Genomic DNA, 26,552 nt, shown 5'->3' on the forward strand with positions numbered 1-26,552 from the left:
TTTGTAGGACTACAGACAGACTCCGTCTGTCAGGCAGAGATGTTCCTTCTAGATTTTATGATTTTAGTGATTAAAAGTCACGTTGCAGCTCATTTAACCCAGACAGCAGCAGCCCCATTTCTTGACTCCTCAGTTCATATCACAGAAGATATTCCAGAGTAAGTATTTATTTGATTGCTAAAAAAAGACGTAGGCAAACAATTGAAGTTGTTACTTCACCACGTGTATAAAGAACAGTAAGTTTACAGGAAGGGAGATAGCTTTCACTATTCTGTGCTGGAACTCAACACCACTCTTGTGTGGAGGTGATTCTCAGGGCCATGCCTGGCCCAGGCAGCATCAGCCAACCCCTCCCCACAATGTTTTGTCCCACTTGTAAGTAAAGTACAGATAGAAAGAAACAAAACTTGAGGTTACCAAGGGTCTAAAGGGAATAAACAATGCTACACTTAAGGCTTTTATGTGGTCACAGAATAGGCAGGGTTAGGATAGTTACAGGATATCATTGTGTCCAAGAGCTTATACGTGCTTTGAGTAGGGTCCTACCTGTTATGAAGCCAGAACTGAAGCTGATGGAGGAGGGTGGAAGGCAATGGGAATCAAGGCACACAGCCTGGGAAGCCTGGGCCTGTCCTTGGCCACTGACAAGCCTCTGGTAACACCTCTGTGGCTGCAGGAGCTGCTGCCAAAAGCCAGATTGGTGCCTCCTGCCTTGAGCTTCCCACTGTCCACCAGCCAGGTCAGAGCTGAGCCCTGTGTGTACAACCCCCCTTGCAGGAGCAGGGTGGCTAAATGCTGCTCCAGCTCTGCTTCCTCCCAGGCACTGACATTTGTAGGGAACTTTATTACTGTGTACGTGGTCCACATCTCTGGCTGGTAGGAAAGAGATGCCTGATGCTCCCCTGAGCAGGCCCCAGAGCCACTAAAACACAGACTCCACATCACCCATCTCCACACAGACAGTCTTCAGCTGCGAGTAGTACTCAATGGCTGCCCGGCCGTTCTCTCTGCCAAATCCTGCAGGGAAGAGCTGCAGTGAGGACACAGCTCCAGGCAGTGCCAGGGGCCACCTGCAGTCCCTGGAGCTGGCATGGACCAAGGGAGGACACACAGAGCTCACCTGAGGACTTGTATCCTCCAAAAGGCAGCTCCACAGGGCTGACGTTGTAGTTGTTGATGAAGCACATCCCAGCCTTGAGAGCAGCCACTACCCTGTGAGCCTTCTGGATATCCCTGCAGGAAAAGGGCAATTCAGCTGGATCCCCTCCTTCCCTGCCAGGCATCCACTGGAGAAAGGCCAGTAGGCCACACTGCTTTTTTGAGTCCAACCTGCCCTACTCTGTCTTTGCCTGCTCGAAGAAGGCAGCACCAATTCCCAATGATGCTCCAAGGGCATTCGATTGAAGAGGGCAGGACAAAGACACCAGCAATACGGAGTGGGGCAAGTGGCCAAGAGCAGCCCAGCAGGCTCCTGATGCATCCTGGAGGTGCAGGAAGGCAGGCAGCAGGCCAAGCCAGGCTGGGAGGAACCCAAGGGATAGCTGGGCCCACCCAACACTTCAGAAAAAAAAGGGGAGCTGTGCAGTCATTTACAAATTTCCCTTTTGGCAATCCCTTGCTTATGCTTTTCTGGAAGAGGATACCCATGCCCAGGCACTGCAAGAGGAGTAGCAAATCACTGCAGTATTTCCCCTCCCCAGAACGATTCCACAACACTGTCCAGTCATACCTGGTGAAGACACCACCTGCCAGGCCAAATTTGGTGGCATTGGCTCTCTCCACAACCTCCTCCTCCGTGTCAAAGGGCAGGATAGCCATGACAGGCCCAAAGATCTCTTCCTTCACACACGTCATGTCATCCTTGCAGTTCCCTGGAAGCGTGGCAGAGCACAAATGCTTCAGGAGGAAGAGCAGCAGCACAGCCTGTGCATTCAACAACCCACACAGCCTTGGAGACAGCACCCAGCACAGCAGAGAAGCCAGGCACACCCTGCACCTCAAAAGCACCAATGGCACCATTCCTGCTAGGCTCTCCAACAGCACAGATTTCCCTGGATGCAGTTCTTGGAAGCTTCAACTCTCTCTAGGACCCCCATCCAGACATTCCCTCATCTGGGGACATCACAGAGCCAGGTTACAAAGCTGAGCTCAACTTTCTCAGGAGAAATCCCACAGCACCCATGGTACCACGACTGAGATGGATCCTACCTAGCACACAGGGCCGCATGTAGTAGCCATTCTTCAGCTTTGGGTCATCTGGCACATACAGGTCCCCACCACACAGCACCTCTGCCCCCTGGAAAAAACAAGAGGAAGGGATGCAGGCACATCCAGGAACATCCTGCCCTGCTCTGGCTGGCCCTTAGCCTATCTCAGTAGGCTCTGCTAAGAAGTTGGTCCCCATCTTTCTTATGAGTCCCCGTTATGTACTGAAATCCTACAATCAGGTGTTGCCAGAGCCTTCTTCTCTCCAGGCTAAACCACCCCAGCATTTAGCCTCAACTCTCAGCCTTTCCTCATGTGTTTTTCCTGTGCTGAGGATTTCCTTTGCTGAGAAGTAGGGTCCTACCAGAGCAGGTCAGAGGGGCAGAATTCCCCCTCACCTGCTGCCCACACTGCTTTGGATTGCAGCCCAGGACATGGGGGGTTTCTGGGTGCCACCACTTATGGCTGGGGCATGTCCAGCCTCTCATCCACCAGCACTCCCAAGTCCTTCCTTGCAGGACTGCTCCATCTGCTCATCCCCCAGCCTGGATTGATTCTAGGGGTTGGTCTGACCCATGTGTAGTACCTTGTACTTGGCTCAAATCACCTCCCTGTCCTCCACGTGCCTTAACACAACTTCTGTTCCATGATCTCTCCACAGTCACTGCCATGATGCTGATGGGTCTGTAATTCCCAAGCTCCTCCTGTCAACCCTTTTTGAAAATGGGCGCTTTTCCTTTTCCAATCACTTGGGACTTCACCTGACTGCCATGATTTTTCAAGTATCATGGAAAATGGGTCAGCAACTACACCAGCCAATTCTCTGAGGAGCCCAGGATGCATCCCATCAGATCCCACAGACTTCTCTATCTAGTGGTCCAACATATCCACTTAATAAACCAAAAACAACAAAAAAAACCCAGCTTAACTGGGAAGGCACAGGACAGGAGAGCAGCTGGCACTGTGTTTGTCTAAGAGGAGAGATTTCAGGCAGCATCACAATCTCACCTGCTCCTTTGCCTGCTTGATAAAGCCCTGCACACGATTCAGGTGGGGCCGGTTGATGAGGGCTCCCATCCGTGTGTCTTCCAGAAGTGGGTCTCCAATTTTGATTTTCTGGGTGCGTTTCACCACCTCCTTTGTGAAGGTATCCAGGATCTTCCTCTCCACAAACACCCGGGTGCCATTGCAGCACACCTGGGACACAGGACAGGCAGCTCAGAATAGGAAACACAGCACTCCATAGTCCTTCCCTGCTTGGGTCCTTCTCCAGAGGTTTGGAAAAGCCCCTCCACAGCTGCTACAACAACTACTTGTCCCTGGGGACAAGGAAATCTCCTGGGGCCCTGACTGCACTGAGCAGTCCTTGCTGGACACAGCGGTTCTGATGCCACCAGGTGGTAAAAATGCATCAGGTCACCAGTAGCAGAGACCTTGAGCTGACTTCTGAATTCCCAGAAATGACCTCGCTGAGCAAATTTGCCTACAGGATTACACAAAACCTGCAGCACAGATGGATATCCCGAACTGGGGAAGGACAGAACCCTGTCCTCAGGCTCAGTACATCAGACTGGAACCTGCTGCTCCTCCAAGAGACACCAGCACAGCTTCTCTGTGAGTGCCAGACTGGTGCCCAGGGCACAGAAGCAGCTGTGCTGAGCTGGGTGCTTGGTGCCAGAGAGGCTCCATGTCTGGGAAGGACAGGACACTGGCTAAGTGTGTCCTGTGGCTAAGGCACACCGTGCCCTGGCTCCTGCAAAGGCACCTCTTCTGACACTGCACAGGGAAAGGTGTGGCAAGATGGGAGCTTCAGGGCATCCCTCACTTCCAGGAGGTCACAGGCCGGCCCCACTGCCCAATCCTACCCCATCCTGCCTCCCTGGGAAGGAGCACTCCTGCCCCACAGCCACTCACCTCGCCCTGAGTAAGGAAGTTGGCCATGAGGGCTCCCTTCACAGCATTCTCCAGATCAGCATCTGAGAAGATGATAAGGGGGGATTTGCCCCCCAGCTCCAGGGTAACTGGCTTTATCCCTTTAGCTGCCATCTCCATGATCTGAGGGGAACAGGGACACAAGAGATAAGTGACCCACTGGACAAGAGGAGGCTGGTGGGGAGAGGCAAGAAAGCCCAAAGGGAGAATTCCTGAAGGACCATTCATCAACAAGAGAAGCAGCACAAAGGGCAAGCTGGGTTCCCTAGATGTGGTTAGTTCAGACTGAGGACAGCTTCAGAGGGTTTGGAGTTGTTTTTTTTTTTACAGATAAAACCTACAAAATCCAAAATCTGGAGAGGCATTTGCAGGAGGTCTTGTGCTCAATGTAAGCTGCAGGCAGCTGTAGTTGCCATCTGTCACTGCGACCCACAGGTAGGGAGCATTCACGGGACATTTCCCCTTCTTCAACTCAGAATTTATTTCCAAAACTCTTTCTTTAATTTTGTAATAATAAATTGAGAGTGAGAAACTCACAGAAACTACCCTCTTACTTAAAAACAGTAGGTTGCATGCAGCTTTAGTGCTTTACAGCAGCCAGAAACACATTTTTCTAGTGCTGCTGTTTTGTGTACTCTCCTCATAACAACACCCATCCGAGCAGCTCAGAGACTTCACTGCAACCAGGGGCTAAGTAAGTGAAGCTGACCAAGAAGGTTTCTCTCCCAAGCCCATACCTAGCAGGTAAACTGGATCCCCAGCATGACCCTGCACGTGCTGTGAGCTCCTTGCTCAACCCCAAAACTGCTGACCTGCACCCTGCCTCTACGAGTCCCATGCAGAAAAGCTCAAGGAGGTGTCAACTACTTGTGTCAAGGTGCCTTTACCTTCATGCCAGTTGGCACACTGCCAGTGAACGAGATTTTGGCCACATCTGGATGGTGGCAGAGGAACTGGCCCGTGGCAGCCCCACCCTGCACCACGTTGAAGAGCCCCTTGGGCACTCCAGCCTCTGTGAAGATCTCTGCCAACCTCACCACAGAAATGGGGGTGAAGGGTGAAGGCTTGAAGACCATTGCATTGCCTAAGGGAACCCAGACACAGGAGAGGTGGGGTTAACACCCAAACTGCTTCAGGGAAGAAACAAAAACATCCCCACCCCACACTGTGAGCTTGTCTTAACAAATCTCAGAAGTTTCCCCCAAGAGAAGAGGAAACACTTTCAGCTGATCACTGCAACTAGCAAAAGGGTGTCCTTCCTGCTGGGGAGATGGGGCTGCTGGTCTTGCCCTGCACACAGTTCCAGAGACCTTCCCCATCTGGTACAAAGCCAAGCTATCAGTGTTTTTCTGGAGGCACCCTTAACCCCTTGACATCTGACATGTTCCTCCTTCCATTTCCCTTCTCTTTCTGCCAGAGTAACAGCCTGAGCGTTCTGCTAACCCTTCAATACTTCAAGGGAATTGTAGACTTCATCCCAGAAATCACTCTTCCCCACAGGATCACTTGGCTTTGAAGAGACACTTGTGTGGGCAGATATGCTCCCTTACCACAAGCCAAGGCCGGGCCAGACTTCCAGCAGGCAATCTGGAAAGGGTAATTCCAGGCTCCAATCCCAACACACACCCCAAGAGGTTCTCTCCGAGTGTACCCAAAGGATCCCCCGGGAAGCTGGATGTGTTCACCTGCAAAGAAAAGAGCAAAGTTCCTTCTTGTCTGATCAGAGCCCCCAGAGGTCAGATTTGGGAGCAGAGACACAGTTTTACCCCAGCAAGCTCACAGAAGGTTTGTGAGTGCCCATAGAGCACAACAACACTGGGCACAGACCTCTCGGAATCCTTCCAAGGTTTTCAGGAAAAGGAATGGTCCATCTCTCAGAGAAATCAGCAGCAAAGATGGTTCTGTGCCATTGGAGTTACCAGGGAAGGTGGGACAGGGAGCAAACTCCAGTAAAGTGCTCACCTGCCAGAGATCCTGCCAGCCCTGCATAATACTCCAGGCACTGCCAGGATATGTCGATGTCCACTCTGGCTTCAAAGATGGATTTCCCATTGTTGATCGTCTCCATGGTGGCAATTTCATCTCTCTGCTCCTGTAAGAGGCACAGGACAGAGACATGTTAGAGAAGCCTGGAGTAGAACTCCACAAGGATACAGCTGCTTCCTAAGCACACAAGTCCCAAACTAGATCCTGCCATGGGAAACTGTCATCTCCAAAAGGGATATTCCCAACTGCTGTTTATCAATTTGCCCACAGTGACTGAGTGCAGGGCAATGTCAAAGGGGAAGCTGCTGAGGTTCACTGCTGGTCCAGTCTTGTTTAACGTCTCTGTTTATCTAAAAGATGAACAAACATGAACTTAGAAGCTGGCTGGCAAAAAATGATTAGAATTCTCAGAACTAAGCTGGGAAGAGCAAACAGCAAGATCAGGATGGAACCAGAGGTCATTGAAGAAGGACAAAGCAATGTAGCTAGGAAGCATCCTTTAACAGTCCATCTCCCAGGCAGAAATATTACCCTGCTCTGGAAGTCTGGCAAAAAGCAAAAGTTTGGCATAGAGAAAAGTTTTCTCATGACTTATACGCACTGGGAAAGGTCTGGGCTCTTACAGATCTGTGCCTTGATGGAGATTAACTCTGATGCCCAAGAAACTGTTATCTCAGAAAGGAGTCTGTGCTAAACCTCGCTTATGTGAATCCTCCCCTGTGTGTATTATCTGATAGATAAAAACGAGCAGTCCTGCTTTCTCTTATTGCCAGGACACATTCCAGTCATGTAACAACAGCCTCCAACAAGCCAAAAGTTCAGCAACGCCAGTTATGCAAGTTCAGCTTTGAAACTGTGCACAGTGAAATTTAATCTTTGGGGCTATTAAAAGAACCACAAACCCCCAAGATGCCAAATGGGTGGCTTCAGTTTTACGTCTTCTAACAGAATTAAGCTGAGAAAGCACAAACTGGCCTTGGATCCAGTGATAAGCCCAAAGCTGCAGGCACGGATGCTGACTCCAGTGATAAGAGCAAAGCCCTGCCTGAGGCAGCCTCCTGTCTCTTCTGGCCAAAGGTGGATTTTAACTCCTGAGCAACTCCTGGAGCTCTGCCAGTCCTGCTAAAGCCCCCAAGAGCCACAATAACCCACAAGGAAGCTCAGAGGCAGAACCACCCCTCTCCCCCCCCAACATACCCGAATAATTCTGGCAGCCTCCAGCATCACCCGGCACCGCTCCATGCCCGACATCTGACTCCATATTTTAAAGGCAGCCTTGGCACTCTGCACAGCCAAATCAACTTCCTTCTCCCCAGAGCAGGGCAGCTTGCACAGCACACGACCTGGGCGCGTTTTAAACAGGGAATGAATGAGATGGAAATCTCAGAAAAGGGGTTTATCTTGCACCAAACCCCACATACTTCAGTCACGCCACCTAAACCAGGCACAGGAACTTCCCAGCAAAACCCACTGACTTGCAATCAGCCATAGAAGAGGTGCTGCAATTCAGCTGGTGCCAATTAAAAGAGCTGACATTCTCCACAGTCGTGTTCTGGTTACTATTTAGCTCCATTTGCAACAAAAATCCTAGCTTTCCCAGTTGAGTTTGTTACACTTCTACCACCCTCTTCAGGACTCTCGTTACACATTCCTCAGGACAGTTAAACACCTAGAACTGATTCTGCTGAACACTACTACATGCCGAAAACTACAATTACAAAATTACAGAGATATTTAAATCGTGGGGGGGTTTGCCAAAATCAAGACTGCATTTTGTGCCTGGCAGAGCGAGAGCCGATTTCTGCATAAGGAACGACGATAGCCAAACGCTGCCGAGGAGCGGCAGGGGTGGCTCGGGAGCAGCAGGGACACCTGCACAGGTGAAAGCCGAGCGCACGGGGCCCTGCAGGCACAGAGGCTCTCCCTGGCCCCGGAGGTTCCTCTCCTGTACCTGTGGCCGGCTCGAACACCTCCTCCAGCTGCCCGCCGTCGGCGGGCTGGACGCGGGTGCCGTCGCGGTAGTTGAGCGGCTGCTGCACGGTGGCGGTGCCGGTGGCGGAGCTCATGGCGCGGCCGGGAGCGACGGAGCGCAGCCGGGGCAGCAGGAGGAGGAGGCTCGGCAGCCGGGACTGTGCCAACATCGGCGGATCCCGTCAGGCGCCGCGGCCCGGAGGCGCCGCCTCTCCCGCAGACGCCTTTTCACGGCCAGGGCCCGCCCCGCCCGGGGCGTGCCAGCTGCCCGGCAGCCGAGCCCGCTCCCCATCGCCCAATTAAGAGACGCTGTTAACGTAAATTAACATGCCCATGCCGTTTATTACTCAGAAACAAAGGTCGCGTTATCTTCCGAGTGAAGTTTCTTGGTTGGATGAACGAACAACTGCTGGTGGAATACTCCAAATGGATGATGATTTCAATACTGCATAGCCTGGTTCTGGACAGGTGATGGATGCCTGCTGCAGAATCCCGTCTCGTTACCTCCCCAAGGCAGTCTTGTCGCACTGGTCAGGCTTCCCGTGAGGGCTGTGCTTCAGGAGAACTTCCCTGCCTGAGGTGGGGGGCCAAGGAAGCCTCCTGCCTGCTTGGTGGCAGCCCGGGAAGGAGCAAGGCCGAGCATCTTCTGGATGTTCTGCAAGAACAGCAAAGAGCAGGGGAGGTCAGACCATGGTGAGGGAAAGGAAGAAATCCCGGCTCTGCTCACAGAATAGCTGGGGTTAGAAGGAATCTCTGGACATCATCCAGTCCAAACCTCCCAGCCACGGCAGGGCCATCTAGAGCAGCTACAGGAACACGTCCAGGTGGGTTTGGAATGTCTCCAGACAGGGAGAACTCCACGCCATCCCTGGGTAGCTGTTCCAGTGCTCTGCCACTCTCACTGTAAAGAATTTCTTTCTCACGTTGAGGTGAAACTTCTTGTTGTTTCACGTTGGTTCATGACCACTGCTCCTCATTTTGTTGCTGGGCACCACTGAAGAGTTTGGCACCATCCTCCTGAAACCCACCTTTGAGACATTCATATGACAAGATTCCCTCTCAGTCTTCTCTTTGGACTAAACAGGCCCAGCTTCTGTAGTCTCTCCCCATTAGTGATTTTCCAAACCCCAAATCATCTTTGTGGCTTCTGCTGGACTCTCCCCAGTAGCACAAGTAAAACCTCCCTGCTTATTTCAACAAATTCAGGTTGTTACTCACATAAGTCTTAATTTGCCTACCTTATACTGAAGTTCTCTCCCTAAACGTTCAAAACAGATTAGCATGGAACCAGACAAGAATGACTGGGCCATTCTTCCCCACCTCAACAAAAGCCTCTGAACACCATATATTGGATGAGGATTCTTTTCCATTTTCAGCTACACACCCCACAGTCAGCTGTGTTTACACACACTGTTTAAATTGCAATGGTATTTTATCTAACTGCAGTGCAGGCTCCCAGTGCCTGCTCATGGGCAGTCCCCTGCAGCCCTCAGTTTTCCCAAATTCCAGAAAGCACTGCTGGTGGTGGCCATGGGGGCTGGAGTCTCCTAATGCAGCTGGAATTTGGGACAGCAGCATGGCAACCAGAGTGTGTGCCAAGTGCAAGTCAGGAGCTTAGTCCTAGAATTAACATGAATGCCAGTGCTGCACACAGAACAATGGGGCACTGGAGACATGCAGGATAACAGGACATATGGAGCAAACCCCAAAACCTGACTATTGGGATGACCTCATCTGCATCAGAGCGGGGTGTTTCAGGGGAAAACAACAAACAGGGCAAGAATTAATTAGCAGAGCCAGGCATAAGCCAAAAAACCACAGCAAAGTATTTAAATTTCAATGTTTTTCTTGATTTTTGTGAAATTTCTTTTAAATTTCACAACAGCACAACTACAAAGAGCCATCAGTTCTTTTGAGTTTCTTCCTTCACTGTACGGAACTCCAGCTCGAGATGCTGCTCCTGCAGTGCTGGCAAAAAAGGGACAGCTGAGACACAGGGGAAAGAAGAAAACAGCTGTGTCCTCTTCGTGTCACCACCTGAGTGCTGGCTATCGAGATAACAAAAGGAGGAAGGATTCTCTTCAAACCTGAGTGTCCTCTCCAAAATAACTGTCAGGATAGGTCAGACTGAGCTCTTGAACTCTTGAACTTTTTTATCATGGAAGGAGAATAAACTAAAAAAATTTAAAAATATTTTGAAAAAAGAGAGAGGAGGAAAAAGAAAAAAGAAAGGCAGATAGTTTTGCAATTGCACAGTAGCTAAAATAAAATAAAATTGGGATTTGTTCCAGCTGGAGATTATGAAAAGGAAGGTTTCAGTCTACACACAAGGAACACATGAAGAGGAATTACATCAGGTCTAGTCCATGGTATACATAAACCAGCCACTGGTTAATGTTCAGCAGCTGAGTATGTATGTATGAGAGCATTAACTCCTTGCTGTGGTTCCTCTTAGTGGACAGAAAGGAGAAAAGGAGCAGTCAAGGGACAGAGCAAGCACACCAGAGGGTGCTGCAGAGCCAGCAGCCCGCAGGACCGGTGTCCTGCCAGCTTCCTGCCGGCTCACCCGCGGAGCAGATCCTAGCAGCGATCCATGGAACCAAGGAAGCCTGCACTGCCTCCTCCCCGTTCCTTCTAGCAGGGAGAGAGAGGAGAACTGCGGTGCTAAAGTTCATTCCAGTTGCTTGAAGAGGAAGGGACATGACAGTCTGTCTGAATTGCAGACTACAGACACTGTCCAGCATTACCTCTACATGCAGACCCCCCTGCTCTGTAAGACAGAAAGCATTGCACATTAGCTCCAAAGCACGTTTTGCTGGACAGCAATCCTGAAATCTATACCTGGAAACACCAAAGATGGGGCAAGGTCCAGCAGAAACCTTGTCCCATCTGCTGTAGAAAGGAAATCTGCAGTCTACTTCCAACACAAGCTCAACCATCACCCTCAGGAGCAGGGAGGGAAGAGTAAGACTTAAGGATCCAAATCTCTCATCTGAGCTCTTCTGATCTTTCCTTAAATGACTGCAGGAAGCACAGGAGCTGCTCCTGCTTTGGTCTTCAAACCCAGAAGGGACCACAGACAAGGCAGCAAGTGAATCCCTGCCCTAAGACCAGGCTCTGTGGGAAAGTACAATCCTGGCAGTAGGGATAATTGCCGGCTCCCCTTCCCACTGGGAATACATTTCGGTGAGAAGCAGCCTAATCTACAGTTCAGATGCGTGTGAAAAGGAAGTGAAGAGCAGCAAACAGCCCAGGAACAGCAGCCTATCCCTCTTCCCAAACAGCACAGGTGAAGCCTGGGAGCTCAGAGGCAGGAGCAGCGACAGAGGATGTAACCCTGACACTGCACCTCCCACCCAGCCCAGCAGCACACTTTCCCAGCTGAAAACCCAACAGCTCAAGGACCCTTGGAAGGCCTCACCCAGCAACCCTCCTCTCTCCAAACAGGAAGGCAGGAGGAACTAGGGGACAGGATTTACGTGCCAGGGAGAGCTGGGAACAGCGCAAAGGAAGTTACTCACTGCGAGGTGACTATTTTGGGAGATGCTGGCCAGGTCACAGGCAGTAAAGCTTCCCAGTCAGTGTTTGAAGAGTTTATCACCCCCACATGAAGAGAGTCCCTGATGCTGCTCCTGCCTGTCCCACTAATGTCACTTTAATCACCGCCCCAGCAGTCTCCCACCCCCGCAGACTCCCCTGCATTTCCCACCAGGTCGCTGCTTTTTCACACACACACGAGTTCCTGCTCTACCTTTGAGCTCCACAGGAACATCTCTCTTCCCTGTCTTTGATGGTTTCACAGGCAGCTCAAGGATTTAAGGAAAGATTGAGGGACTATGGTCTCCTTGGTTTGTTCACAACCTTTTCCCTGATTTCTGGTACATCTGCTCCTCCTCTTGTGTCAGCAGCATCAAGCCAGACACCGACTCCCACACCACTTGTCCTCCCCTAGGCCAGCACCTGATTTGAAGCCAACCTGGCAAGATTTCCCCTTCTGCACACAGTGAAATACAACAGATCACAAAGCCTTCACCTCCAAGGTTACCGAAAGCACGAAGTGCAAGTCTTTGGCACCATTTTGAGCCCTTAATTACTTTCTTGCCCTCTCCCCCAGCCTGTCACAGCTCTGAAGTCCTCTTCCCAATGCTGTTATCACCTAGGTTCTTTCAAATAGCAATAAAGCCAAGAGCAGGATGCCAGCAGCAATCACAGCTTCAGCTCTGACCTCTTGTGCAAACCAAGGTGTCCCTGACCTTCCCTAGAGCAGCAAGGAGGAAGAAGCTGAGCTGCCTGACAGTTGGAGAAGTGCAGGAATTGTTAACCATGATCACGTAGATAGGCAGCACTGTGGAGATTGCAGCCTCACATCCTTCTCCAAAGCAATAAACTCAGTCTCCTCCTCCACAGGGATATCAGCAGGAACTTTTGAGCACTGGCAAGGGCAATTTTCTCCTAGAAGTTTTATGGAAAGCTCAACCCACTGCAAAGACCTTGGCATTTCTGCCCCTCAGTTCATGCCGCCCACCAATTTTACCATATAAAACATCAGGAAATGCCTAGCATTAGAAGTAACCACAGGAATTATATTTTTGGACAAAAAAATTAGGGATTTTCCAGCAAGACAGCTCCCCAATCAACCCAATTGTGCAGAAAAATCTTGTTGGTGTTGCTATTTAGTTTCCTATCATAATCTGCAACACTGTAAAGAAAGGACTTTCCATGTAACAAGTAAGGCAGAGCAGCACCAACCAAGATTACCTGAAGGAATAGCATCAGACCACAGCATCCCAGGAATTCTGGAAGGTGATATTAAGAGCTCAATATGTCTCAGTGCTTTCCAAGCAGCAAACCCTGCTCTAGTCACTGGGAAGTGAAAGTTTGTCTTGTAAGAAAGAGAGCGAGGAAGCCCCTGCCTGGCCTTTGGTGAAGCTGGGCCTGCTTGGAGTGAGGAGTGCCCAGATGAACACCCAGGTGGTCCTTTCAGTGTAAATGATTCTACAGTTTATTATCTGCCTTTGCACAGACTGGGATCCACTTCAGCACAAGCACCCAAAGGGCTATGGGGAATTCCATCCACCAGCATGCACTTTGTGACTAAAGGAACTCTGTGTCAGGGACCTGCTCCATCAAGCTCACCCCAACTCCTGGCATTACACACCACTTCCCTTTGCTGATCTGCTTTAAGTCTAAGTTTCCTTGGCACTCCCAAGGAAAAGCAACAAGTGAGAGAAAGAAAAACAGCGAGAATTCAGGAAGTGAATCAAAGAAAAGTGAAATATAAATACAGAAGAGAAGGTAATTTGCAGCTAGTTGCACCAGCACTAATCCAGAGTATATTAACTTATACCCAGAACCCTGTGGGTGGAAGTAGAAAATAAAATAGACTTCTTCTTGCACTGAGAAGGCCTTCTTGTCCTCACCAGCCATTCTACCACTTGAGCTGCCAGTGAACCTTCCTGAACAGGTCCCTTATCCTCACTGATACCCTCATCCTCTTCCAAAAGATGGGACTGTGGAGCTTTGCTGGAGAGCTCTGTGGAGCCTATTCTTGGCTTACCACACCAGACCCCCTCTCTGTGTCACATCCCTAACCCCGGGAGAGAATTGACACCAAAGGTACAGTTCTTGAGACTGAAAAAAAACAGGCAGCCAGCAAAAACAGGAAGGACAAACCCAAAAGAGCAGCTTTAACTCTTTCCTCACTTTTCTAGCAGCTTTATGGACTGATGAAGCTTTTAAAGAGCTGCAAGCCACCTAGGAAGTTCCCCCTAAAGATACTGCTGTTTGTAAAGATGCACATATTGCTGTAAAAGTCATAATTACTAAGGAGTAGGATTTAGGTCAGCTTCTGATGGAGACCATCTCTTGGTATGGCAACCCACAAAGTTATCACATAAATCAGGAATCCATTTCTGCCAACTCTGTCCCAGAGCCCTGGTGCAAGTCTTCAGCCAAGTCTTCCAGGCCCATCCAGGACAGCAACTATTTTAGTGATCCTAACCTAGAATTGCTTTGAATATGAGGCACGGGAATGAAGAAAAACACAGAAATCACAAACAGATCCAAGATTATACGTGCAATACTCCTCGTCCTGGATGGGGATATGCTTTCCCTGCTCCAGGGAAAGTGTACTCACCTGTCTGATTGACATGGTGCAGAGAATGTAGAGGAAGATGAAGGAGCAGTCAGTGTAATCCTCACCCAGGAGGTTGCGGTGGGAGAGACCCTGGATGTACGAGAGGGGGATGAACGGAAGCTTTGCCACCACTCGGCCATCAAATCTGGAAAAGAGAGCACTGGATCACCCATGGAGACAGCAGAAGAGCTTTTGGATATAGAAAGAAGAAGTGAGCATCACCAACAGGCCACCAGAGCAGGTAAGACCACATGGAAGGCTAAAAGCCCTTGCTGTCTTCTCCAGCCCCTCTTCATACACTACACCAAGGAGGATAAAGACATCTCTTTCTCCAAGCCCTCCACAGCATAGGATTCCCTCAGGAACAGTTTTACCATCAAAATATTTCCTAGTGATTTAAGTGATCACCTGGACAAGCTGTTGGTTCATGAAATCTTGGTGTTTTGCAGTTTTCTGGTGCATTTTATTTCTAAGTGAGATTCAGCAGAACACAGTCAGCACTTCAATAAAAGATGAATGACTGTCACCCTGCTGTACTGCAGTTACTGCAACAAGACAGACCCTCTGCTTCAAGCAAAACAGCGTTTTTTAAACATGAGCATAAATCAAAGACACCTTTTCCTTGCCTGGAGCAGGTGTGCTCCTCAGGATGCACAAGAAGGCCATCAACAGAACACTTCATAGCCCAGTTTGCCTGCATTGGCTGTGGAGATGCAGGCAGTGCAGAGGCAGGATGATGCCGCATATTCCGAGCGGCATGTCCTGCTCCTGGAATCCCTCCAGGCCCACATTCCAGGGCATCAGGCAGAGTGTGAATTTTGGCCAGTTTGCAAAGATTTCTCCCAAGCCAGACAGTCGACCCAACCTTTTGATGTAGATGTGTATGATGCCTCATCAGCATGTGCATATTTGGATGTTATTTTCTCTGCATGTGCTGATTTTCGAACAGGTGTTTCTTGTTTCAAGAGATCCTAAATGAGCCTTCTTTCCTGTGGAGATGCATTCACACAGCCACAGCTCAAACACACGCCAACTTTGTTTACATCTCACAGGCAGTTTGGCAAAAGAGCTCGGAACGGATGTTTATCTCCCTGGAACATCCCCCAGTGGCTTAAAATTCTGCGTTATTCCTGCTGTGAGAATGACAAGTACTTCAGCAGTAGCACCCTGAGGTACCTGCTTCTAATTCCAGCAGGTTTTCACAGTTATCAAGAGGTACCAGAATGCACAGCTCTTAGGGTAAAGCAGGGAAGTGATTGCATGAAAAAGTTCCTGGCAAGAGAAAATTGAGACACGCAGAAGGTAATTTCTGCCCCACGTGAAATCCCTGCTGGCTTGGAGGCCACTGCTGCTGCAGATCTCACTGCCATAATGAACCTTTTAAGCCACAACAGTCACTCAGCTGTTTGTCTGGGACACAGCATTCTGTTCTTTGGGTTTAAACCAGCCTTGCTGACACTTCCACATCCTTCCATCACGGTTCAACCTGCTGCCCCAGTACTGCTGATATTCCAGGAATGACAGCAGGAAATCACCCAGCGATTTCCAGTTTCACTAAGGGGGCACTTGGCAACGGTGAGGTGCTCAGACAGAGTAGCAGCATCTGCAAAGTACCTGTCCAAAGGATGCTGCTTCCACACAATTCCTGCTCCTTTTTTCCCCAGCAGCCATGAACTCATCCAAGAACAGGAAAAGCAGCAAACGTGGCCACAGCCCCTGCAGGTGTCAGCCACCCTTCTCCTCCTTCTCCTATCACACCCACAGTGCCTCCATGGATACTCCTGCTGCTCAGATTCCCTCTCAAGAAAGAGGCAGTTAAAGAAAAGATGTGCCCAAAGGTTCACATCAATTCTTTATTCAGTAGAACAAATGGTCTCTGTGGGCAGGAATCCTCAAAAGAGGAACTTGGTAGAAGTTTATTTGTTTCGTCTACCTTTTTTTTTTTAAGTTAATACTTATGGAAGGAGGAGCCATAAAGAATTTAACTCAAATCAACCCCTTCCTAAAGTTCTTAAACTTACAGTTCTGTAGTAGTTGTTAAGTCACAGAATACTCAGTGCAACCACCTCTTCCCCCTCTAGGAAAGTGGGCATAGTGAAGTTCGTTTTTCAATTTGCTTTAGGGGCAGGTGCTGATGCTTGTGTTGTACCCAAAGAGCAAGGCAAGCACTTGGAGATCTGAAGTGCAACCCTACAAATGCACCCTCAGACCCCTCGTTGCTCACAATGCACCTCCAGCCCTGCTCAAGGCTGCAGTGAAATGACTCAAGACTATACACAAATTTTTAAATCCTCCAGTGCTGGGTTGCTTTGCTCTGCTCAGAACACTCAGTTCTGAAGTCTGACTAAGCTGAATAAATAAAGGATCCACACAGTGGCACTTCTGTTATTATGTTACCCCATGTTTGCAATCTATCCACCCACAGATCTCCAGAAAAATAACAATTGACTATCCTGGGGATTGCCAGCACAGAAGCCAAAGGCTTCAGTGCCCAAGAATTCCTGTAAATTCCTGTTTGCAGGGCAAGGATACTGCCAGATATCAAGCAACCTCCTAAAGGTTATCCTAACAATATTTATGTCATCTTCAGATTGAACAGCCAACAGTTTGTATTTCAAGTGAATCAAGTTTTAAAAGCCAAACACAGCCCTTCAGATTTGCATATCTCAGACAAAGCTGTCTCTAACCATGCAAAACAGTTTGGGGTTTCTTGTCTGCTTTTTTAAACTACACCTATCCCAGATCACTTTTAAAACAAATGAAGCTTGGAGCTCATGCCTGGACCCGTTTATATGTGGACTCTGATTACCTCAAGTAGGGCAACAACAAACTCTGCAATTACAGCTCATTTCTAAGGGCAAGGCAGCTGACCAGTTTGGTTTGCAAGAGCATTCTTTGGTCACACCATTACAGCAAAGCCAAAGCAGCTTAAGACTGAAGATGTTTGCCTGACATGCACCAAACTTGCCCTAATCAGGATGTTCCCATGCAGAAATGATATTAAAGCTGTGTCTAGACTGAATGCAATTTGTTCAATTTGCTTGTGTTCAGTACTCAGTGTTCCCTCTTGAGCAGAATGTGCATGTGACAACCAAACCACCACATCTTCATAAGAAATATGGATCTATTTATCTATTTATTTATGGTTCTTGGCTGGGCACTCTTAACACTTCAAGTGATGAAGGGAAGGTGAAAAATATGCTCACCATTAAAATTTCAGAAAAAAATGCAGGAAGTTGATACTTACATGGAGTTGAACATTCCCATCAAGGCAGTGAAGCAGAAGCCAATGGCAAACATGGATTTCATCCGAACCTGCAAGCAGAGAGGTCAGAGATATTTGAAACAACATGCCCACACTGAGGTATTATGAGCTCACACCCTTAAAAACAGGCTTTGTACAGATCACTGAAATCAACAGAGGAAGAAGGGTGACAACCCAGGAGAGGGGTTGTCAAAGTGACTGGAGAATCCCAAAGAGACGGGCTATGAAGGCAGGCAAAGTGTGGGCCACTGATGGGAAGTGCTGCTTCAGGGAGATGAAACCAAGAAGTGCTCAAGAATTGTCCTGTCACCTTGAATAGGCTGTTTTTATTTTTTCCTTAAGCCAGGGGGATTCCCAGGGGACTCCCAGCAGGAGATCATTACAATGACCAAAGTTATAAGAAGCCAGAAAAATTTATTCTACTTTGAAAAACACTATGGAGACTTATGAAGATGAAAATAGCTAAGGTTTGGCATGAGATGAGGCAGTAACTCTGTGGCTCATACAAAAATCTGTAGTTATTAGAGAAAATCCAGAAGGACCTTTCCAGAGGAAAAGCAGCTTTGTCTGCCAATTGAACAAAGTCTTTCTGTTGGAAAACTGACTGAAATCTTCAGCAGTTGGGAACAGGGTTTAAATTTTCATACCATTGACAAGTCCCTGTTGTTATTCTTCAGTTTCTCTTCTTGTCTCTCTGGAAAGACAAAAACAACAGTTATAATCAGTTATGTCAACCTAGAAACCAAAGTGTTTTCATTTCCAGGAAAATTTAACCTCTTTGGCTCTCCAAACAAATAACACTTCCAAAATCAACTCCAGCTCTCTTTGCCAGACAGTAGAAAGTGAAAAACTGTTCATAGCCAACTGCTTCTCCACCACAGCAACATGCAGCAAGTCAGGCACAAAGAGAGGAGGCGGCTGGAATCACCCATTCAGCACTTTTGAAAGAAATGCACCCAATGTCAGATTTGCTAACTCAACCAACTCACACAGGAGCATGAGCAATGCTGCCAGGAAACAAAAGCAGTGTCCCTCTACCACAGTTCCCAAAGGGAGCAGTGATCAATTTGCACCAAACTATCATAAATACATTGAATAAGTAAGGATTTGCTTTTGGAGGTCTCAAAATGGAAAATCATGCACAGAGCTGGGAGCTGCACCTCAACACCACCAAAATCCTGCTGGTCTTAGTAATGAGTTTTGCACCCTTCTCATACATAGGAGATTCTCCTAAGAGATTTCCTACCTGAAATTCAGTAATGAATGTATTACTGTGCTTTGCAGGAAGTACTTTGGAAATTTAGTCTGTCCTTAAAAATCACCACAGACTTCAAAGATACTCAGATTTACAAGAGGGCATTTTCCATGTCCCTCACTGGAGGGCTGCTCTGGCCTTCAGCATTACCCACTATCTGTCACCTTTCCTGTCCCATGTCCCCATCATGCCTTGTGCTCCTCTCAGACCAAGGATCCAGAGGGGCAGCCAGGGCTGGGAAGCAAGAGGCAGCTGAAGTAAGGATGTGGATAATGAAGGAATATCCAAAGAACAGCATGAGTGAAGATGATGCCTTAAGTTTGAGCTTTCATATTTTCCAGATTCTATACTGCACTGGTGTGTGACTCTGCACTTCATATAAAGTGTTACAAGTTCTCCTCACAGCTCAGGCACACAAAACAATCCTTTGCCAGCCCCACAACCAAGGACACCGCTGCAGCTTCAGCCCCAAAAAGTGCAAACAACAGGGAATTGAGGAGAGAATCTGGGAGGATGGGACTGCAGAACCTGGAGCTGGAACTGGACAATGAACCCCAATATGGAAATGGACCAAAACTTATAAAAGTGTGAAAATTTGTGACTCTGAGTCCATCTTGGGTGTAGCCACGGCCGGGCTCTTGTAACTGCCCAAGTTGAATCCTTTGAAGGCCATTTAATAAATACCGACTTTATTCCTTTAACACTGTCTAGCCTCTTTTCCAGGTAGCCTCTCAAGTCATCAGGGGACGATGCAAAAGGGCTGCCAAGGGCTATCCAGCATGGGGATTTCAGTACAAGAGCCCTGCAGCTCAGAAACTTCCCAGTTCTCTCCCAGACCCCTGCTAAGCACAGGGACTCACAGTCAGTGTTATGTAAAGCAACAGCAAGATCCTTACTCAATTCCTTGAATTCCCAATTCCAAAGAACCCTCTTTGCCATTTCCACTTGCTCCTAATAAACCATCCCCTCTGGCAGGAACGTTTCAGACACCTGCTTCCTGAGCCAGGTGGAAAGTTGTGTCCTGGAACATTTCAGCAACCACAGGCCAGCTCTTCAGGAACCCCATTTGGCACAAATACTTGTTTTTTCCCCTCTGCTGTTAACTAAGCATCTATTTAGGTGGGCTAAAGGTTACATAGAGGAAAGAACACGGCTCTGATTGCCCAGTATACCTGACCAATCTCTCACCTCTTTCTACAGATTCAAAATGAACATGTTCTGGGTGATCTACCATTATATAAATGGTCTATTCCTGCCCAAATCACACATAAACAGCCTGTTAAGCACTTTGCTGGGTAGTTTACATCTGGGTAAAGGCACAGAGAAAGAAGACTGGGTTAATAAGCAGCTCCCTGGAGTCCAAAATCATCTTACTCTGCTCATTGGAACACAAACCATGAGGATACAGCAACAGAGATTTGCCAGAACTGGGGGTTTTTATTTTGTTTCAGTTTTGCTGTCCATCCAGCAGTCATGTGGACTCCTGGGAATGTCACTATCTTTTCTTCCAGAAGCACACGGACACAGAAAGCAGCAGCAAGGTTTAAGCTAACAAATCATCTCTTTAAACGGAAATGACAGAAGGCTAAACCAATGGTAAAGGTGATTTAGACACAATGTGACAATCGGTTCATTTTACAGCTAAAAATAAAGTTTTTTAAGTAGGAAACACCAAATTAAGCCTTCCTAAGCAACTTTCCCCCCACCTCCTCGTGCACATGCATGATTCATCCCTTATGAAACCAAGTAATACCATCCACACACCTCCTGTCTTATTCTGTGCATGGAACAGATGGCAACTGAGGCAGGTCTGTACCACAGCTGTTACTTATTCATAAAGCCTCAGCTCAATATTTACTTTTTGTTAACTAAAATGGTAGAACTTGGAAGAACTCCAGCACAAGTAGATTTGCTGTGACAACAATGCCCCATCTTGCAGAATGATTTGACATCTTGACAAGTTACTGAGATTAGAGATTTCAAAACCATTTAACAGCTGTGAGTCATTTTTTGGAAGTCCAGTGTAACATTTAGGGTTTCGTTTTTCAGAAACACCAAGAATTCAATCTTTGCTTGAACACAAATGAAATACTGAAGTTATGCAGCACTTGTAAAAAAAAAAAAAAAAAAAAAAAACCACAAAAACAAAACAAAACAAAAAATTACTGTCAGAATCTTAAGCTTGGCCAGCAAGCATCACAGCAAACAAAATCAGTGGTTGTTTCCTAAGTTCTGATCTTTGTCCCTTTGTGCTTTGTTTTTCATCTGCAAAACAAGATTATTTCAGTGTATAAAAATTGGTGGAGCATCTGAAGTCCTCAGATTCTACTGTTTATTGGTTTAGTCCAAGCACAAGTAAAATATTGTCTGCTAGGAACACAGCTGGGATGGTGCCCTGCAAAAAAGTCATTTTCATACTTTTTTTGTTGCAGTTGTCACATATGGTCGCTTTCAAAGTTGCCTTATCCACCAAGCAGCGTTCATCCCATGCAGGAATTAGTCAAGATTAAGAACTGAAATGCTCAAGAGGAAACATTTTGGCTCCTGTCCCTTCAGGAACCTAACGACAACAGGTTTTCTACCTAGGAAGAATTGTTTGAAGATGTGTTTATAATTCCCAAGCTTTGTACAGATCAAATGACTAATCCAGCTACCTGGTGTTACAGAGGAATGAGGAAACCAACTCCCAGGAGCTCTCAGAAGTGTTTCTGCCATGATCTCTGTAATAACTTTACTGAGCTTTGCTGCACGTTGTGAGTCCTGCAGATCCTCCTAAAACCTTTAAACATCTCTTTACCCTGTTCTTGCTTAGTTCAGTACTTAAAGAGTTACCCTAACCTAATTCTGAAGAATTCTGCTTACTGACAAAGTAAAAGAATGGAAAAATAAATCACTGCCTAAAACTGAGCAAAAACTGATTTATCAAAATTGAAATTAATCTAAGCATGATTACAGTTAGCATGAACATCGTCAGCTCTAAAATGCTCAAATGAAGGGACAAAAAAATACCCCAAATCACAATTAGAGTCCTGTAGCTACAGCAAGCTGCCATGCACTGCAGCAAAGAGCTTTGACAGCTGAAGTTAGTAACAGCCATGGATATCAAGGCTAAAATGTGAGAAAAAGTCAGGGAGCTCAGCAAGAGGTGCTGCTCCTCTCAGTGATCCACCCATTTGATCAAAACCATCAGGAGGCTGGGAATCTCCTGCCTTGGAAGAGTAAGGCAAATGAATAAATAATGTTGAAAGGAAGGAAAGGATAATCACTTCCATCAGTTTCTCAACTTTCCACCATTCTTGAGGCACCAGTCTTACCTATCTTCTTTTTCTGCTGTCGGCCTGCTGATTCAGTTATCGTTTCCTTCTTCTTTTCCACTGCAAAGGAAAAGATACTCCATCATTTCTACACAGTGATATCACCACTTCTTTTCCACACACCAAATAAAACATTCTATTCCTCTGCAGAACAGGGGCACAAAAACAGACAAGTACAACTAAGGACATGTTCAGAATTAGTAAGTCATCAGCTACCAATGCTGATTACACCGATCACTTAAAAACTGTAACAAAAAAGTTTCAAAACCCTGGATAAGATACAAACATATTTCAAGGGTTAATTTTGAACTCTGTCAAGAGCCCATTACACTGTGGACTGAGCAGTCTGGGGACAATTTTGGCTCAAGTGACCCTTGCTGATTTGTCATTAGTATCAGACAGTACTTTTGATTCAGCAAGTGGAATGAAAAGAGCTTTGTGGTGAGCTCTGCTCCCGATTATCTGCAGTGGGAAGCAGAATACAGCAAAGTCTGTGTTCTCCTACATCCCTTCTTCACAGGCAGCCATTCTCAGGGGAAATGCTGTCCAAGCAGGCAGCCACAGCCTCTCCATTCTTCAATTCATTAGCACTGAAGTATTTCCAATATTTTAAAGCAGAAGCCTAAGGTCAAAGGTACTAGACATGCACTGAGCACCTACCACCAATCAGCAGTGCAGCAAAGCAGGCCAGCAGGGCCAGCACAGGGAAATGGGAACTCAGTAAATGTGCTGCTCAGCTGCAAAGGAGGCTCTACTATAGCAGAAAGGGCTTTTCCAGGAAGCAAGAGACATTTTCATTCAAGACCTATAAGGAGAGCACTCCAGGAAGCAAGGATGATGAAGCATGACCACGGTCCAACAACAAGAGAGCAGCCCTTTTTGACTTTAAACTCTCTGTATTGATGCAAACTGCATGTACCATATCTACTCTACCAACGAAGAGCCTTGGCTCACTGTTAGCTCACAGATACCTGACTGCTGGGGGAAGTACCAGCTCAGCAAAGACCTTCCAGCCCTGATTTCAAAGCCCAGAGGAAATGAAGACAGCCAGCCTTCCAAGGCACACCAGGATTTGTAGAGCTGCCTTATGAAATGCCTGTGAGTCAGTCACAGCTCCTCAGAAAATCACACCAGCCCAGACAAGTCACCTCGACATCAACTCTCCATGGCATAGTCAGACACTATCGCTTTTCCCAAGAATAAGAGGATCTCTGGTGGGCAGGGAGTAAAACAAGGAGCTTGTGTTCCTCTGGAACACCGGAGAGAGGTGTCAGACGACACAATGCACCCAGGCCTCACAGAACACTGTCTCCATAGCCTTCCTTATGCCAGATTCAGCTGGGAAAACCTCATCAGTCCATCCCTGTCCTGGTCCACATAACCCCACGGCCCCAGCTCTAAACTGTAGACAGTTCTATTAAGCCTTATGCCAAGCCTGAGGAACTCCAGGCCCCAATTCCCTCAGCACTGTCGGTGGGAACATCCACATGCACACATCAGAAATTGCAGGGACAGCCTTCAGCCTTGTAAATTTACCCCTCCATTCACCCAGAACAACCCCTGCAGCAACCTCAGCCAACGCTGAGCCTCTCCCTAGGAAGGAGAGGACAGGAAGAGATGAAATTAAGGAGTAACAATGTCTGCTCAAACACACTACCCAGCCCCTTTGTTTTTGCAAATCCTAAGGATTGCTAGGACTCTCATGGGAGAGCTTAAAGGTCTCAAATGTGTTTTTTCCTGTTTCAGATGTGTTAGATAACAGTTGAAAGGTGTGGCTCAAGTGGTCCACTTGGCAAGTTGTAAGCCCTCAGGTCAGCCATCTGTCCCCAGCACAAGAGGGGAAAGGAAAAGCAAAGCTGAATTTTTACCGACTCCTTATTCAGCTTTACCTTCCTTTTTTTTTTTTTTTTTTTGGTGGGGGGGGGTGGGGAATCAGACAAGGAGATCAAAAACCTAATTGAGATGCATGATCCTCACATCACTCCTTTCACAGATGATAGCCTAGATACCAGGAGAGCTATAAAAGCAAACAGCATTAAACTCTTAGAGCAATCATTAAGCCCTAGAGATGAAGACCTGCTGACTGCTTTTGGAATTGAACAGCACAAACACTAAGTTTGCAGCTGGGTTTCAGCTCCTTCTCTAACTTGCTCTTCTGGGGCTAATTCCATCCCCCACACAGGACAAGTGGGATTCAAGTCAGGCAGGCAGAGATGCAATGCCCATCTGCTCCTGCTGTGGTGACAAAAGCTCCTAATGTCGGAGCTGTGACACAAACATGACTATACTTCAACTCCTCAGTTTAAATTGCCCAGGGGAAGGCTGGAATATGCTGGGCTCTTAAGAGCAAAATGTGATAATATTGCTTTCCCATGCATTAAAGAGCACTGACAGCATAACGAGATATTTGTAAGGTAAAACCAGCTCTATTTTGGCCCCAGTTGTCGTGTGCTGTCTCTCACTGCTGTGACTTGGGTAGGGTGTACACAGTTGAGGTTGAAAGGTCAGAATTTCTCCTCTGTAACTTGGCTTCTGATACACACAGGTCCATTAAACACTCCATCCTCCCTCCTGTTTACCATTTCTCAATATTTGATACAGATCTTCTGACTGCTTACCCTCAGCTCCCTTTTCCCTTCTTCCCTCATGCTTTGTTTACCCTCTCCCAGACCTCCTCTCTGTGGAATGAACCTGGGACTTACTTCCTAATATTTCCAAACCTATTTGCTTCCAGTTTACATTAGGATAATTTGGTTTTTCATCAGCTGATTGCTCAGACCTTTCTAGGATGGCTTTATCTTTACTCATTGCCCACCCTCAATCACCACTTCTAATCTTTACATAAAATGCTTTTTCCTCATGGTATTCACTATTCAAACCCAGTTCTTTCTTTCTGCAGACCTCAAATTTTCCTCTTCACTCCTGAAAGGCAGAAATTACATCTTTGAATGTATTTCAGACATTTATTTCAGACACTGGCTGCTCATGTGCAGAAAAAAAAAGATGCCAGTACCAATCTCTTACTCCCTCCTGTCCTCCATTGACAGGAGGGGCAATTTAGACAAGGTTGAGCTTCCTCCAGCAAAAGACCAGAATTAAGGACAGCAATAAGCCCCTGGTGAGTACTTACATTTCTTGCTCTGCTTTTCCACTTCAGCCTTTAATCTCTTGTATTTGTCTGTCCGATAAACCAGCACCCAGGTTATGCCTGAAACAAACAGCCATTGACAAGAGAAGTAAAAACCTCCTGCAACAATGCTGATACGAGGGAGCAAATCCACGTGCAGAAATTAAACTTTATGTCCACAAAACCCCGTTATAATACAGCCAAGGGAGCGCAAAGCACCAGCAAACTGCACCATTCCTTTCCTTCAAATCTGCATTCCAAGTTCCATGTAAAATGGAACTGTAAAATAAACCGTGAAATGAGCTGCAGGTGTAAAACTGAAACGAGTTGTTACTTTTATTGATAAGCCTGTTTTGCAGGTGTGGGATGAAGATTTGGGGACAGGGGGGATAAAGGAGATGTGGGGATACAGCATGATGCCAGAAACGGGACCTGTGACTACCCCAAAAGGCACCTATCCAGCACTTATTTAAAAAGGTGTCCCTATTTCAACTATTGAAATATAAAAAACGTTTTCAAGCAGCTTAAACCACCATCACTGCAAGGTCAGGCGGTTTCTTCACATCCTTCCCAAAACAGCTACTGGGGAAAACCACCACGTCCTTTTTCATCCTCCCCCCGGAGGCAATAACTCCAATTCCCAGCGCTTCGCGCCAGAGCTCAGCGCTGTTCGGGGAGGATTCAGCGCTGTCCTCTCCGTGAGGAGGCTCAGGTGACCCCGAGCCCCGTTTCACAACCCTCCTCCCCAGGGCCCCCCCAATGGCGCCCCTTCCCCCGCTCCCGGGAGCTGCCGGCCGCCCCCCGCACACAGCCGCGGCCTGCCCAGCTCACCCTCGGCCAGCAGCGCGGTGCAGACGGAGATGAACACGATGAGGAGGGTGTCGGCGAACATGGTGCTCATGGTGGTGCCGCCGCCCCCGACCCGGTAACACCGCGGCGCACCCGGAAGTGCACCCGCAACCCGGAAGCTGCCTGTCCCGTTACCTAGCAACGGCCGGAAGTGACCACCTGCGCTTCGGGCGGGCGCCACCGGCCGTGCGAGAAGCCGCGGGAAGAGCGAGGAGCTGAGAGGGCGCGGCGGACGCTGCTCTGATTGGGCGAGGCAGCTGTCAATCCGGCAATCGTGGCGGCGGGCCCTGCGCTGATTGGAGGATGCGGCTGTCAATCGTGGCGGTGGGCACCGCCCCTCGGCGGAGCTGAAGAAGGGTCGTTGTTATGGCGAGGTCCGGACCCTGCTTCTGTCGCAGCCCGCCCGAGTCCCTCACACCGGGCTGTGGTGAGGCCGCGCCCGGCTCGAGGCTCGCGGAGGGCTTCAGAAAATCAGTTAGGTTGGAAAAGACCTCCGCGATCATCCCGAGTCC

At 47.9% G+C, this 26,552-nt stretch overlaps 2 protein-coding genes across 2 annotated transcripts; both read right to left on the reverse strand.

The window, feature by feature from the left end:
• Window positions 1-151: 151 nt before the first annotated feature.
• Window positions 152-8,325, reverse strand: ALDH9A1 (aldehyde dehydrogenase 9 family member A1). The gene is made up of 11 exons (XM_014874780.2): window positions 8,075-8,325; window positions 7,321-7,466; window positions 6,100-6,229; window positions 5,688-5,822; window positions 5,025-5,221; window positions 4,120-4,260; window positions 3,214-3,402; window positions 2,209-2,296; window positions 1,730-1,871; window positions 1,121-1,233; window positions 152-1,017 (listed from the first exon to the last, which is right to left on the reverse strand). The coding sequence occupies exons 1-11, from the start codon at window positions 8,262-8,264 to the stop codon at window positions 923-925; spliced, it is 1,566 nt and encodes a 521-aa protein (XP_014730266.1). The 5' UTR covers window positions 8,265-8,325; the 3' UTR covers window positions 152-922.
• Window positions 8,326-8,416: 91 nt separating this feature from the next.
• On the reverse strand, window positions 8,417-26,249 carry TMCO1 (transmembrane and coiled-coil domains 1). Its single transcript, XM_014874781.2, has 7 exons — window positions 26,023-26,249; window positions 25,195-25,272; window positions 22,065-22,124; window positions 18,143-18,189; window positions 17,478-17,545; window positions 14,231-14,375; window positions 8,417-8,749 (listed from the first exon to the last, which is right to left on the reverse strand). The coding sequence occupies exons 1-7, from the start codon at window positions 26,090-26,092 to the stop codon at window positions 8,651-8,653; spliced, it is 567 nt and encodes a 188-aa protein (XP_014730267.1). The 5' UTR covers window positions 26,093-26,249; the 3' UTR covers window positions 8,417-8,650.
• Window positions 26,250-26,552: the final 303 nt, after the last annotated feature.

Source organism: Sturnus vulgaris, chromosome 9, assembly GCF_052056855.1.
Source record: "Sturnus vulgaris isolate bStuVul1 chromosome 9, bStuVul1.hap1, whole genome shotgun sequence".
NCBI classification, from domain to species: domain Eukaryota; kingdom Metazoa; phylum Chordata; class Aves; order Passeriformes; family Sturnidae; genus Sturnus; species Sturnus vulgaris.